This window comes from Heterocephalus glaber, unplaced genomic scaffold (assembly GCF_053883595.1).
Source record: "Heterocephalus glaber isolate CG9 unplaced genomic scaffold, H.glaber_assembly_v1.0 deba00001504, whole genome shotgun sequence".
Classification (NCBI taxonomy): domain Eukaryota; kingdom Metazoa; phylum Chordata; class Mammalia; order Rodentia; family Bathyergidae; genus Heterocephalus; species Heterocephalus glaber.
Genome location: NW_028258324.1, coordinates 73,796,535 through 73,811,980, shown reverse-complemented (window position 1 = coordinate 73,811,980; position 15,446 = coordinate 73,796,535). Strand labels below are relative to the sequence as shown.

Below are 15,446 nucleotides of genomic sequence, written 5' to 3'. Positions count from 1 at the left end.
TCAGACTTGAGCCTTTCAAGTTCTGTCCTTGTTGTTTTCCCTTTTTCTGGGGAGGATGATGGGGTAAACAAAAGCACCTAGTTAAAAAACCAAAATAGGGCGGGGGATTTAGCTCAGTGGTTTCGCTGCCTGCTGTGCAAGCGCAAGGACCCGAGTTCGATCCCTGGTACCAAAAAAAAAAAAACAACAACAAAAAAAAAAAACCAAAATACTGTGTTAACAGCTTTTTTTTTTTGTCACTTTCCAGAGTTTTTAATGCATCCTTAAACTCACAGGATAAATATTTTTACTCTTAATTTTTTTACACTGTTCTGCACTTTGCCCTTTCAGTTAATGTGTCTTGAGGGCATTTCCATCTGGGAGGACAGAAGGTTCCCTCATTCTTTTCGATGTGTTGATTTTGTGTGAGACCCTGCCACACTGTACACTCTTGTGCTGGCTCCCCAGGTGCCTAGATGAGAGTCAGACAACTTAGTATAAAGAGCGTGTCGGATATGCATATTTCAGCCTGATCCCAAAGGCCAGGTGCTTTCTCAGTGGTTGCAGCAGAGCAGGATGGATGTATTTGTAAATGCGTAAAGTTGTGTGATTATTGTGTGCCACAGATAGAGCACCACCCCAGAGTTGCAAAGTATGCCATGGAAAACCATTCCCTCAGGGAGGAAAATAGAAGACTGAGATTATCAGAGCCTGTGAAGAGAGTCCATGAAATGGATGCCCAGACCATTGCCAAACTAGAAAAAGCTTTTTCTGAAGCATCCAACACAGAGAGAAATGACAAAGGTAAGAAATGATTCCTCTAAGAAAGGATGGGGTTTTTTTCAGACAGAATCTCACTATGTAGCCCAAACTGTCCTTAAACTCACAGCTATCCTCCTGCTTCAGCCTCCCCTCCTGAGCACTGGAATTATAAGTAGAAGCTGCCACACCTGGCACAAGGAGGGACTGTTTTAAAGGGCATTTTTAGTGCTTTCCAGTTAGTTTTCATTTTAGCCTCCAGACCCGGTATGCTAATTTCTTATGCAAATACTGTTTTATGTTACATAAAGGAATTTAGTTGCTAAATTTTTTCCTTTAAAAATCACAGAATAGGCTGGGATGTAGCTCAGTGGTGCCGTACCGGCCTGGCAAGCACGAGGTCCTGAGTTTGATCCCCAATACAAAAAGAAAAAGATCACAGAATAGTAAATCATGTAGGCTAATGATTATAACAAGAAAGTACTCACATTTCTCTTTTTCCCTACAGTACTCTGTATTTTGTTGGCCTCAATAGCATCTTTACTAACTACCATTTAGAGATACTCATGGTAATTTCTGAAACCAGTTTCTAAATGTGTGTTTCACTGAACAACATTTACACAGTATTTTCCCATGCTGGAACTTAGTGGACTCTGATGTTCTGTCTTCAAAGGAGTCCCTGAAGTCTGTTTTCTATCTGTTAGATGATAACAGGTTCTTTCAACTTGCTGCCCTTGCTGCTTAACTTTCTTTTCTAAATAATTCATCATCTGCTCACATTGGCTGCTAATGCTCGTTCCTGTGAGTCCGCACTATTGTGTTTCTCCATCCAGCATCATGCATGCAGCACCTGTCACCATCCATTGTTTGTCTGGATGGAGAGGTGTTGCCTTGACTCTGCATCTCCATCCTGCAGCCTCTCTGCTTCTTGACTATGACCGCTAACCCTCCTTGGCACACTGCGCTGTATCCTGCATCTCCTGATGAGGCCTTTTTATTTAAGAGTCCATATTCCAATGAACCCTTATGTATCTTCTTTGTGCATCCACATTGATGGCTGTCAGAGTACTTAAAAAATGTGTTTTGGGGCCGGGGATTTAGCTCAGTGGTTTCACCATCTGCTGCGCAAGTGCAAGGACCTGAGTTCGATCTGTGGTACCAAAAAAAAAAATGTGTTTTGTAGCCAGGCATGGTGTGGTATGCCTGTAATCCCAGCACTCTGAGATGCTGAGGCTGTAAGATCACATGTTTGAGCCCAGCCTGGCCAACTTAGCGAGACTCCATCTCAAAATGAAATTATTATACAAAAGGGAGGCCTGGGGATGTAGGTCATTGAGATGGCCCTGGGTTCAGTCACCAGTACCAGAGCCATGCACATATGTGCATGTGTGTGTTTGTGTGTGTGTGTGTGTGTGTTTTCTTATTTTCCTCTTTCAAAGACTGAGATTGTTTCCATATTATCAGGTCAGCAGGAATTTTCTCCCAAAGCTCTGAGAGAACCATGTTCATTCACAAATGTTGAGAAGTTAAAAGCACAGCTCCTGCAAGTTCAGACAGAGCTGAATAATTCAAAGCAGGAATGTGAAGAATTCAAAGAACTAACTCGGTAAAGTGTAAATACATTTATACTCATCCATTTTCTTACAGTGTTGATTTGCTGTAGTGTTAATATTGTGAATTTCATTGGGCATTTTACTTTCAATATGAAACTCCTAGTAAGAACTAACTTGTTTTGACATGAAGAGAAAGGGGCCTTTTGTCTTTCACCTCTGTTGTGTATCTAATGAACGAGATGATACAAACATTTATTTTTGTTTTTTGGATTTTTTTTTTGGTACTAGGGATTGAACTTGGATTGTTCTGCTTGCAAGACAGGCGGCAGAACCACTGAGCTAAATCCCCGGCCCGATCAAACGTTTAAACAGTGCTCTTGTAGAGATGTGTGTCAATTGAACTTGCATAGCAAATTTTGTCTCTTTATCACGTTTAAATCCCAGTTGTTATGAACTAAATAGGGATTTTTACAAATTACAGGTTTGGGGTCCAGATATTTAGCTCAGTGGTGCCGCCGCCTGCCTCGAAAGTGCAAGGTCATGAGTTCGATCCCTGGTACCAAAAAAAAAAAAAAATTATAGGTTTGTTAATATTCTTACTTAATACTCATTGTATAAAAGAAGAAAAGATTGGGGCCGGGGATTTAACTCAGTGGTTCTGCCGCCTGCCTGGCAAGCGCAAGGTCCCAAGTTCAGTCCTTGGTACAAAAAAAGAAAGAAGAAAAGATAAACCACATTGATATGCCGAAGACTAATCCTATCCTAAATATAAAAAAGTGTTTGTTTTAAAAGTGATATAGAACATGATTCCAATGATGAATGTAACTGTATTTTATACCTAAAATGTACCAATAAAGTTAATGGAAAAAAAAATGTGATATAGAAGGCCAGGGATTTAGCTCAGTGGTTCTGGCGCCTGCCTCGCAAGCACAAGGTTCCAAGTTCAATCCCTGGTACAAAAAAAAAAAAAATGTGATATGGAGACCAGGGATATAGCTCACCAGTGCAGCGCCTGCCTGGCAGGCACAAGGCCCTGAGTTTGATTTCCAGTACCAAAGAAAACAAAACCTGATATAAATGATACTGTCATGGACCCCTGGGCTTTGGATTTGTGCTTTACTGTCAGCTAACTGCATACCTTAGATAGTTGTCAGTCCTGAGCCATATTTTATTAGCCTGAAAATGATAATGAAAAGGTAATGATCTAAGAGAATATCTCTGATTTAAAGAGTTATAAAGTTATGTGTAAATATAAGCTGTAAAGTACTTTGCAGATGTTTGACGTTATTTATTACCTGGAATACTCAGTTTTACAATATCCTTTAGGAAGAAGCAGCTAGAATTGGAATCAGAGCTTCAGTCTTTGCAAAAAGCAAACCTTAATCTTGAAAACCTCTTAGAAGCAACAAAAGCCTGCAAGCGGCAAGAAGTTTCTCAACTGAATAAAATCCATGCTGAAACACTTAAGGTAGGATATGTGAAGCAGTGCTCCCGTTTGGAGTCATACATTTCTCTTATTACTGGAGAAGCCTGCGGGCTCCATCTTCAAATAGCAGTGCCATCCCTTGCAGAAAGTGCCTTGGTGCTCTGGTGTACACCCTTTGGTAGGGCTGGGGACCAAAGAATATGGCATTTGGAATCACCTTCTCCTCTGCCATTGACCTCAGGGTTTCTTCTTTCTTTTCTCTGAATTGGGGGTGAAGGTGATCTAATTGCAGGGATTTTACAGTAATAAATGCAGTCATTGATAAAGTGCCTGGTGTTTGAGAGGTCCCTATTAATGGTAGCTGTTGCTGTAGCGTAATGTGCACTGAGCTTGCAGTAGAACAGAAACCCTACAGGCAGAGAACCCTAAACAAGGGAATTATAAGGAGTATAAAAGGTCGGCGATGGCAGATCTCTTTCCTTCAGTCGGGGTCCCTCTTTGAAAGCCATTAGTGTCACCAAGTTGATAACCACTTCGTATTTTCTTATTTTACACACAGGGTTGCACAATATACATGTCATTCTACAGCTTTGTTTAACTTAATGATTTTAGTTTGCCCCATGTCTGAAAGGGAGAAAAGGCTTTTTTTTGTTTTTGTTTGCTTTTCTAATTTTTGGTTAGTTTTGGCAGCTGCATAAGAATCTATTGCAAGGATATTTCACAGTTTTTACCTGGTAATTTTTTTCTATAAAGGTAGGTTTGGGGGGATTTTTGGTGGTACTAGGGATTATACCCAGGGAGTTCTGGGCTGTGTTCCTATCCCATTTTCTAATTTTATTTTGAGACAGAATCCTCCAAAGTTATTCAGGGTGACCTCAAACTTGGGATCTGCATGCTTCAGCCCCCCAGGTAGCTTACAGGCATGCACTGTCATGCCCAGCGTTTTTCTTTTCTTTTTTTTTTTCCTTTTTAAAAAACTATTTGTAGGACATGAAAATACTTGCAGAATATTGCCAAATGTTTTGTAATCTTGACTGGCCCCTTAGCACAGTAGAGTTGTAGAGTGAAGAGAGGCTTAGAATTCAGATCTTTTGTTGTAGTTAATTGTATGAATACTTAATGAGTATATTCACTTTGTCTGAAAGAAATTATACACACACACACACCAAGGCTACACTTCCTTTTGAGCACCAGTGCCAAATTAGGTCCATTGTTTATAGTTTATTGTTTTCCTTTTTTTAAAAAAAATTGCATTTGGGGCCAGGGATTTAGCTCAGTGGTTCTGCCTCCTGCCTTGCAAGTGCAAGGTCCTGAGTTCGATCCCCAGTATCCAAAAAAAAAAAAAAAAATTGCAGTCAACCTGCATATGTCATTCTTCTGTAGTCTTTGTTAAATCGTGATCTGCCTCAGGTCTTTCCATACTAACTAGTTCCTAGAGTGCTACCTCATTGTAAACCCAACTTTGCACCATTCGGATGACTGTCAGTGTTAGGTGGTTTCCAGGGCACACGTTCTCTGGCTTGGATCCTGCTGGAAGATGGTCTTCCTAGGAGGGCTCTGGGGACGTGTGCGGCCTCTCCCAGTGCCAGCCCCCTCCCTGAGGTCCTCAGGTTCTATACCAGTTGACAATCGATTGGGAGCAAAATGAGATTAAGATTCTGATTCTCACTTCCTTCATTTCCAGTGAAGGTCAAATATATTTATATTCATTTTGTCTGCTTTTCCTTGAAGAAAGAGCCCATTTTCTACTGGCTGTTGATCGTTTTCTTGGGATTTGCATTCTCCTGTACAGTCTGTTGGCTGTGCACACTGCCAGTGTGTTCCATGTCACACTGCTTGTGTTTCATTTTTGCCTGTGGTGCTTCTGTTACATGAGCTTAAGATTTTGATGTAGCCAGTCTTAGAGACCTTTTTATTTTAATTTTTTTGTGCCTTTATTTTTGTTTTTACACAGGGGTGCCATGCATCTGCTATTTCATTTTTGAATGGTAGAAATGTTTAGCTTTTTTTGAACTTATTTTTTTCCCACTATTTTGTTTGACTATACACATGCTAATAAAGCATGGTTTTATTTTTAATATTTAGAAAAGGAACATTCATTTTATTTTTCCTTCAAATTCACAACGCTTTTAGAATTACACACTCAAATATTTCTTCGTTCAATATTGATTCTAGATAACTCACAAGTGATAAAGTATCTGATGACCCTCACTCAACAGTGGATGACAAATAATTCATACAACCTTGTGAGGAGTGGGGAGTCATTATTAGGCCGGAAGAAGCAAAACGCACATACTTATCCTCCCAAAAGGAGGGAATTGCCTGTGGGGCAGGGAGTATGGGCTCCTCACCTTCACTCTCCGCTTGGGAGGGAAATGGCCTAATCTGCCTAGGCAGGGTGGGACAAGAGCCTGACTTCAACCTCTCTTTTATTTTTTGGTTTTAATAGCTTTATTAGTACGTTAAACTATGTGTGTTTAAACTCAACAGGGTAGGGATTTAGCTCAGTGGTACCTCACCTGCCTTACAAGTGCAAGGTCCTGAGTTGGATCACTGGTACCACCAAAAAAAAAAGAAAAAGAAATGTTCATGTTGCTGGTGGGACAAAATTTTACAACAACCTTGGAAAATAAATTGACATTACTTTGTGAAGCTGAACATGCATAAACCCCACAACCCAGCAGTTCGGCTTCTAAGTATATGCTGTAGAGAGAGTCTTGCATTTTATATAAGAGACAGAGAAAGAAAGAACTGATTGAAATGTTATTCTTAAAAGCAAAAACTTTGGGCCTGGGGATTTAGCTCAGTGGCACCATGCCTGCCTCTCAAGTGCAAGGTCCTGAGTTTGATCCTCGGTACCAGGAAAAAGGAAAAACAAAACAAAAGCAAAAACTGAAAATGACACAAATGTTTATCTTGGGAGATTATATAAAATATAGTGTATTCCCACAACTACATAGCAGTAAAAATGGACTAGTTACATTCTTTAACATAGATGAATCTGGGGGAGTAGGTTCATTTTTCATTTGTTTCTTTTTTTCTCTTAAGTGTTCTTTTTTTTTTTTTGGTACTGGGGATTGAACTCAGGACCTTGCCCTTGCTAGGCAGGCGTTGGAACCACTGAGCTAAATCCCTGGCCCTTAAGTGTTCATTTTATTATCAGGCTTTGTAACTCCCATCTATGTAATTTTTTTGTTGTGTTGTTGTTGTTGTTGTTGTTGTTGTTGTTTGGGACTAGGGATCAAACTCAGGACCTTGTGCTTGCAGGACAGGCGGCGGAACCACTGAGCTAAATCCCCAGCCCCCCATCCATTTTTTTTTTAAAAAAAATGGTTTCAAATATTACATAGACAATTGAGAAAGAGGGCTTCCAGATCCACTCTGGTGGGCAAACCTGAGTCTGGCCCAGATGTCCTTGGATCAGGGAGAGAAGAGCAGACAGCCCAGCATGGGCAGCAGGCAGAGCCCTCCAGAGACCGATAGCAAGGGCAGGAGGAAACTTGGAGGTGTCGGACATTTTCACTGCTTTGACTGCAGCAGTAGTTCGCTAGATGTGTACTCACCAGATTGTTCACTTTCAACATGTTGAATTTACTTTTTTTTTCTGGTACTGGGAATCGAACTCAGGACCTTGCACTTGTAAGGGAGGTGAGGTACCACTAAGCTAAATCCCCGGCCCAACATGAACATTTCTAATGAGCCACATCCTCACTAGTACCCTTATGGGGAAACTTAACTGTGTCAATGTAATGGGTATAAAATGTTGTTTCAATGTGGCCTTAATTTGTGTTTCACTGGCTACTACTACTGTCATTATCTTTTCATGTATTTTCTTTTTGTGTGTGTTTTTTTGGTACTGGGGATTGAACTTGGGACCTTGTGCTTGTGAGGCAGGTGGTGGAACCACTGAGCTAAATCCCCGGCCCACCCCTGCTGACTTTTTATTTTAACAACTATACTTTTTATTTCTAGTAATTCTATCAGATCCTTTTCAAAACTGCCTGGTCATTTTTAAATAATGGCTTGGTTTTCGCTCATTATTTTTAATAGCATCTTTTATTTCTTAACATTTCTATAATCTACTTGATGACTCCAGAATAGGAAGTCCTTGGAGTCTGTGCTGTTTGTTGTTTGTTCACTCTCACTCAGGTGGTATATTTTCTCCCACTTTATCCAGTTTTCACTTATGAATTCATTTCTTCTTGTACCCGGTGGGCCTCAACTGTGTCACTGTCCTAAGGGCATCTCACTTGCCTCTGCCAGGATGTGCACCTGCCTGGGAGCCTTGAGCTTCCCTGAAGGACCCCCAGTGCATTTTGGGGTACCAGGCTCAGTTCAGCACCTTGCAGCAGGCTCTGTGCTTGTGTGCAGAATCCCTGCCTATGTGGACATGTGTCCCACGTTTACTCTGACTTCGTGCTTGTTGCAGTTGCCATTCAGATTCTAGTAAGTGTTTCTCTTATCTGTTTTTTTTTGGGGGGTATGAGTGAGAGCCTGGATATTTCCCTTGTTTTCTTGAAAGCTCTATCATTTTTTTCTTTTTTTAAAGAATTAAAGTATGGGGTCCAGGGATTTAGCTCAGTGGTTCCACCACCTGCCTCGCAAGTGCAAGGACCCAAGTTTGATCCCCAGTACGAAAAAAAAGAATTAAAGTATGGTTTTAAACAGCATGCCCTGTTACGTTCATAATGTAGTTTTATATTGGATAGAGAGATGTTTCTTCTCATACTTTAATTTTTTGTATAAAGTTAGATATCAACTTACCAAGTTTCATTTTTAAAACCCATACTAGAATTTTTGGGAGGATTGTGTTGAACTGATAGATTTACTTCCTTTTGGTCATTTTTATTTTGTTTCTCAAGGATACTTTTCCCTTTCTTTTGGTGTATAGAATTTTATCTTCTGTGTTTATAAAATTGCTAAATATGCTATTCTTTTCATGCATGCTAATGTTGTTGGCTATAATCTTTTTTTTTTTTTTTTGGCAGATTATAACTACACCAACCAAGGCTTACCAACTTCGTTCTCGATTAGTACCAAAATTAAGCCCTGAAACTGGGAGCGTTGGCTCTCTGCACACTCAGAATTGCAGCGCATTAGATAATGATATATTCAGTGAGCCTGTGCCTCCCGAGATGAGTGAACAAGCTTTCCAGGCCATTTCTGAAGAGCTTAGAACAGTGCAGGTAATGTTTTAGTTTTAAAAAAACAAAAAGTTGAATATTCACTTAAATAACTTTTCTTTGTCTATCATTTTAACTGCTTATAATTTATAGTGTTCTAACATGCTTGGTATTAAAATCATATTTTTTAACGTGTGGGTATGTAAGGATCCTTGGCTTGGAAACCACCCTAGTCTTATTCCTTTAATTCATTTTGTTATCCTAAGCAAATCATGCTCCACTTTCTGTGGGCTTTCATTCCCTCATGTGTAAGATGACTGCTTTATCACTAGCCTCAAGTTTCAAAACTGATTTACAAGACATGGGGCTATATCTCCTAAAGGAAGTTAAAATATTTGGCCGAATCTTACCAGAGATCAAATTTTCGGTAGCTTTTAGTGTACATGGTATAACTTGTGAGATTGCATTTTCTTGGAGTTCTGCTGGTTTGGTAATTTAAAAAAATTTTTTTTACTGTCCAGTAAAACTTGGAGTGCTCTGTCCCACTTTGAATCCCAGTATTTTGCCCTTTCGAGGAATAGAGGCCTTGTTGGAGAGGTAACCCCAGGTAGTTCTGCTCAGAAGTCTCAAGAGGGCTCTGTGTTTGAGGCCTTCTTTCCTTTGCAGGTTAACTTATCCACTTTGATGAACTATGAGTATAATGAAAATTCATCAAGATAGCAATTGAATTTTTCTGCCTCCAAACAGGCCTTGCTAATGCTTGTTCATATGCAGTTTTGCAGTGCTATCTTGTTTTATTCTGGTATCTTGTCTCTTTGATGAAAAAAGAAATTTGAAGGAAATCAAAAGAAATTTGATGAAATCTGAAATCTGTGTTGCAGGAACAAGTGAGTGCTCTTCAAGCCAAGTTGGATGAAGAAAATCATAAAAGCCTAAAACTTCAGCAGCATGTTGACAAACTGGAACACCATTCTACTCAGATTCAGGAGGTGAGCACAGGACCATGGCCCAGACAGTATAAAAGATGCGCAGAGTCAGAGCATCATGGGACTAAAGAGTCCTCCCAAAGCCTCAGTTGATCCTGACTTCACACAGTGCTCTGGTGATGAGGCTGGAGTTCACTGTCTGATTGCTGGCTGGCTCCGCCAACATTGCAGACGTATCTCTTGCCGGTGTTTAGAAGAAAACAAGATGGCTCATCCATGCTCTTGCCATAATCCAGTACTTTCTTGGTCACCTTAACTATAATTCCTAAAGACAGCCAAGTTTCTTCTGATCAGAGACCTAAAACTAGACATTAAAAACAGAAACAACTTAATGATTTGGACTGTTTCTTAGAAGGCCAGCATTCCTTTTCCACTAATCCTGTGTCTTTCCCAAAGCTTTTCTCATCTGAAAGAACTAATTGGACCACCCAGCAGCAAGAGCATCTCCTACAGCTCAGTATCCTTGAAAAGCAGCTTCGAGATGCGCAGACTGAGAATGACCGTAAGTGTGAACAGTTAGGATCTTTGTGATGTGACCAAGTACTGTAACTCAGGGTCCTTTTACTTACTTAGGTTAATGTCATCTGTCTTACTTTCCTTGTTGCTGGGACAAAATACCCCACACCCACAAGATGAAGGGGGAAAGCTTTATTTTAACTCTTAGTTTGTAGAGGTTTCACTCCATAGTTGGTTGGCTCTCAGGCATGGTGGGTTGGCAGAGGGTCACAACAAAGAAGAAATAGCTCATGGCATGGCAGGCAAGAAGCAGCACAATTTCATCCTTCTTTCCCTTTTTATTCCATCCAGGCCACAAGCCTGTTGGTTGGTGCCACTCATGCCCAGGTTGGGTCCCCCCCTCAAATTCATTATCCATACCCAGAACTGTGCTACACCAATCAGTGAGTGAGCTGATCCATTATCACACACCCATAATCCAGTCACTCGCAAAAGCTCCACCTATGAGTGCATGAGACTTTGGGGGGCCATCTGACAGACGGTATAACATTACCCCTGTGGTGTTTTTTAGTTGGCTGTTTTGTTGTTAGATATGACATAAATATTTGCTTAAAGTTGTAAATAAACTGCCTTGAAAATGAAGTCTCTTGATGTAATGGGATGAATGTTCTTATATTGATAGAAAAAAGCATAAATTATTTATATTTGTAGATATGGGGGTACATTTGATTCGAAGGGTTTTTTTCCTCAGTTTATTTTCTCTTCATCAAAGTATTTATAGTAGTTAAAAAGCTAAAACAAAATAAAGGCGTCCTATTTTCTTTGATCTAAAAAGTTGCCTAATTCACTTTACAGGTAGAGTTTCTTTAGAAGACTAGAAATGGTTAACCTATGTTATAAAGTTATGATATTTAGTAAAGGGTTTTCAATAACTAAGATCAGGTGACTTCATAAATGTTAATTCTTGTGATTTTTTTCTTAGATTAAGAGGCGATGCATGTTCTACAGGAGAAATCTGGAAAAGTCAAGTGACTGCGAGTGAGGGTCCAATGTTAGCTCTTCTTTTTTTAGCAGAAATGTAGGATGAACAGAGCACTAGGTAGAAGAAAGCAGGTCTCATTAGTCCTGGGCACTTAGCTCTTCAGCTTCTTTACTAAAAGGTGATGTCGGAATTTATTGGCCAACTTTATAAAAACACCCGTAAAGAAACCCACTGAGGAGCTGGGGATATAGCTCAGCAGCACCACCTGCCTGGCAAGTGCAAGGTCCTGAGTTTGATCCACAGTACAAAAAAAAGAAAGAAAGAAACCTATTGAGGATTTGTTTTGTTTTCTAGTTTTGAAAAGTGAGGTGCAAGACCTGCGGCTGGTTCTCCACTCTGCCGATAAGGAGTTGTCTTCGGTAAAACTGGAGTACGGTTCCTTCCGAGAGAGTCAGGAGAAAGAACTGGGCCAGCTGTCGGAGCGGCACCTGCAGGCGCAGCTGCAGTTGGACAGCCTCAGGTAGCCCCAGGCGGTGTGGGGGAGGGGTCCAGGAGGATTGGTGACCTGGAGGATGCAGCGTGCAGGGGCAGAAACCCGGTTACTCAACACACCCTGGCTGTACTTTCGCCTTGCACCTTGTGCTGAGCCTCTGAATCCAATCTTGGCTTTACTGCAGACTAGTTTTCTATGATTTTTTTTAGAAAATCACTCTCTTAATCATCTTGGATCTTAATCTCCTTGTGTTTACTTGATAGAGTGGAACTAGATTAAAAGATATGAAGAATCCACTCTGTTTAGCTGTGTACTTAAATTCTATCTTAAAAGTGTTAAGTACACTCTAGCTGTCTAAAGTACAAGGCACAATTTCATTTTTCTCAGGGCCTCTGGTGTTGAATAATGGCTTTCGAGCTGCTTGTTCTCCATTGTAACACTGAGAGGCTGTCAAGGCCTCTGAAGAAACAGCACAACACTGCAGTGTGTTTCTTAATTATTTTGCCCACTTTATCTATACTGCTTACATCCTAAGTACATAGGAGCTGGGGATTTAGCTCAGTGGTTTCGCCGCCCGCTGCACAAATGCTAGAACCCGAGTTCGATCCCCGGTACCAAGAAAAAAAAACCAAAAAAACCATCCTAAGTATATACACTATATATGTTCCCTCCCTGGCAATCTGTCTTTTAGCCCAGGATTTTATTCCACTTTGTGTTTGCTGCTCCTGCTGTGCTCTGAGCTGTAAGATGGTTATTTCTGTGTCTGATGGCTCTGTGTAGAAGCTAGGACATCTGTTGGGGGTCCAAAGCCAGCCTGGTTGTTTGCTGGGCTTGGCTGGGCTCTGGGGGCATGGGTATGACACATTGTATCAGGGGAGGAAATAAAAGGAGAAAACTGAAAATGCAGGAGGCGGTTCTTTGCCAAAGAATTTCTCTGTAGCTGAGATCAAGGCATGTTTGCCATCTTGCAAAAGCTTCTTAGAGCTGAAGAATGTGGCTGAGGTTGAACTGTCAGCTCTTGGAGATTAATAACTAGTGCCTAGCTGGGAACCCCCAAGTGAACCGAATCACCCCATATTGCCGGTCCATTGATTGTGTCTAGTTGAAGCCACAGGGGGTGAGCCTGAGAAAGTGATGCCTGCCAGCTGACACCCTCCTGGCTGGCTGCTGTCCCCATCCAACACCACCACCACCCGTGGTCCCGTGGGACACACAGGCACATCATGGACCCTTGCGCAAGGCCATGAGGAGCTTCAGTCTAGGCCAGTGTCCCTCAGCAGTGGTCTGTTGATGGCATAAATTGAACTGCAGATAATCTGACTCCAAAATACTTTAGCTCTTATATTTACCATTGTAAAATGTTTTCCTGGTAAAGATTAGAAAATGAAAAACTTCTTGAGAGCCAAGTCTGCCTTCAGGATTCCTACGACAACTTACAAGAAGTAATGAAGTTTGAGGTAGACCAACTTTCAAAAAGCCTCCAAAACTTCAAGAAAGAAAATGAAACTCTGAGATCTGATCTGAGTGTAAGTCAGGAAGGGGTTGGCAGTTGGTGAATGTGTCCTGGCTCTGGGCCATTGTCTTGGTGAAGGCCAAGGACCGTCTGAGCTCCCCTAACATCCTGCTCTGCCCTGTGCCAGCCACATGTTGGCCACGTGTTACCAGGCCCGGTCGTCTCCAGTCTAATCTAAGGCTGTCTTTTAGAATTTGATGGAGCTTTATGAAGCGGAAAAAGAACGCAACAACAGATTGTCATTACAGTTTGAAGAAGATAAAGAAAACAGTTCTAAGTGAGTGCTATTAATTGTTTCCGCTTGACTAAACTGCTGTTCACTACCATAGTCTCTTCTTGTTTTTGCTCCTTTCGCGTGGAGGCTTAACTTTTAGCTTGGGATGTGGCTCAGTGCGAGAGCCTCACCTGGCACTCATGGGGCCCTCGGTCCATCCCCAGAATGGGAAGGGGTAGAAAGTCTGAATTGACAGACGCAGATCCTGTTTCCATTGAAGGAAGCGGCTAAAAGGTAATTCTTTTATTCCAGAGAAATCTTAAAAGTTCTTGAGGCTGCTCATCAGGAGAAACAGAAAGAGATGGCCAAGTTTGAGCATCAGGTATATTTCCAATTATTCTGACTGTACAATTTGAAGTTTATAACTTTTATTCCTGATACCTAATGAGGTTTATTATAAAAAATTTTTTTTAACTTTCACTATTAGGAACTCCATCGTTTATGGAATTTTTTGTTGGTCCTGTTATTACTGCTATTATTCATTTATTGTGATCCTGGGGATTGAACTCAGGTCTTTATAGTGAGCTACATTCCCAGCCCAGCCCTTTCTTACTTTGAGACAGAGTCCTGCTAAGTTGCACAGGCTGGGCTTGAGCTCATCCTCCTGCCTCAGCCTCCCGAGTGCTGGGATTACAGGCCTGTGCTGTCACACCTGGCAGGTTGGTATTTTTTTAACTTATTTTTCTAACCCCCAGGTCACTGTAATCTTAGGATTTGTTGGTCTCTTGGAAAAGACCATAAAAATCATTGTCTTTCGATGTAATTTATCATTTTCAAGTATTACTCTTAGCTCAGACTCAATATGAAAAATAGGCAACAGCCTTTTTTTAAATGCATGTGTAGTTAACTTCGTGATTTAATTCTTTTTCTAAAGTATTTGTTTTTCTCTTAGGTGGCAGAAATACAGAAACTGGAAGAGAGTTTGCTTGCTGCTAAAATAGTGACCAGTTCTCTGGAAAAGTCTAGAGATGCTGACAAGGTAGGTGGACCACAGCTCCCCCCTCAGTGCTGCTTGACACTGCAGGCCCCTGAGGGTCACCTGAGAGCCACTGTTTCCTTTTGGATTTAGGCTGTGTTTGTCTTTATCTTTCAGGGGTGCCAGAGAGTGAGGTCTTCCACCTTAGTTAATTTTCCAACTAACTTTAAGTACAAACTACCCTGACACTTTGGATGGCAATGTTTGTAAAACACATCCTGCTATTTTAACTAGGATGCTGACCTTATCTCATTGATTTTTTTTTTTTTTAGACAGGGTCTCGCTATGTAGTTAAGGCTGGCCTCAGACTCAGTGATCCTCCTGCCTCAGCCTCCTGAGTGCTGGGATTACAGATGTAAGCCACCATACCTTGTCCTATCTCATTTGACCCTTAAGTCTCATGATACAAATTCTAAAATCCTTGGTATTGACTTTTTTTTTTTGGTATGGGAATTGAACTCGGAACCTTGGACTTGCAAGGCAGGCTGTGGAACCACTGAGCTAAATCTCTGGCCCACTTTTATTATTCTAGATAAAAGTCAGTACCAAGGGGCCCGGGGATTTAAGCCCAGTGGTACCCCCACTTGCCTTGCAAGCGCAAGGGCCCAAGTTTGATCCCTGGTATCAAAAAAAAAAAAAAAAATCATAGAATAAAAGTTACATTCCTATCCACAAATCAAAATAAGTGTAGAACTTTGCTTATCTAGATCTTATTCATAAAGATAGAGCAGCTGGCCCAGCATGGTGGTACAGGCCTGTAGTCTCAGCCTCAGGAGACTGAGACAGGAGGATTGCTGTGAGTTGAATGTCAGCCTGACCTACATAGACTCTGTCTTAAAAACACCCTTGAAATAAATAAAACCAAGCAACTGATTAAATAAAGTAGAATAAGGCAATTAAAATATAAATTGATATTAATAATGGAA

General features: G+C 41.0%; 1 protein-coding gene across 4 annotated transcripts in view; it reads left to right on the top strand.

Annotated features, from left to right (window-relative positions):
• Kif15 (kinesin family member 15) overlaps positions 1–15,446 on the top strand; it is a 78,657-nt gene that overhangs the window by 27,177 nt on the left and 36,034 nt on the right. For 2 of the 4 annotated variants that reach the window (XM_087187105.1, XM_087187108.1), the window contains exons 14-25: positions 606–783; positions 2,203–2,344; positions 3,618–3,759; positions 8,706–8,903; positions 9,722–9,829; positions 10,223–10,328; positions 11,619–11,784; positions 13,133–13,283; positions 13,462–13,547; positions 13,797–13,866; positions 14,108–14,203; positions 14,437–14,523. In XM_087187105.1, coding sequence (XP_087043231.1) covers positions 606–783; positions 2,203–2,344; positions 3,618–3,759; positions 8,706–8,903; positions 9,722–9,829; positions 10,223–10,328; positions 11,619–11,784; positions 13,133–13,283; positions 13,462–13,547; positions 13,797–13,866; positions 14,108–14,203; positions 14,437–14,523 — 1,530 coding nt within the window. The remainder of the gene's footprint in view (positions 1–605; positions 784–2,202; positions 2,345–3,617; positions 3,760–8,705; positions 8,904–9,721; positions 9,830–10,222; positions 10,329–11,618; positions 11,785–13,132; positions 13,284–13,461; positions 13,548–13,796; positions 13,867–14,107; positions 14,204–14,436; positions 14,524–15,446) is intronic. The other 2 variants (XM_087187106.1, XM_004835063.3) reach the window with 1 other exon arrangement.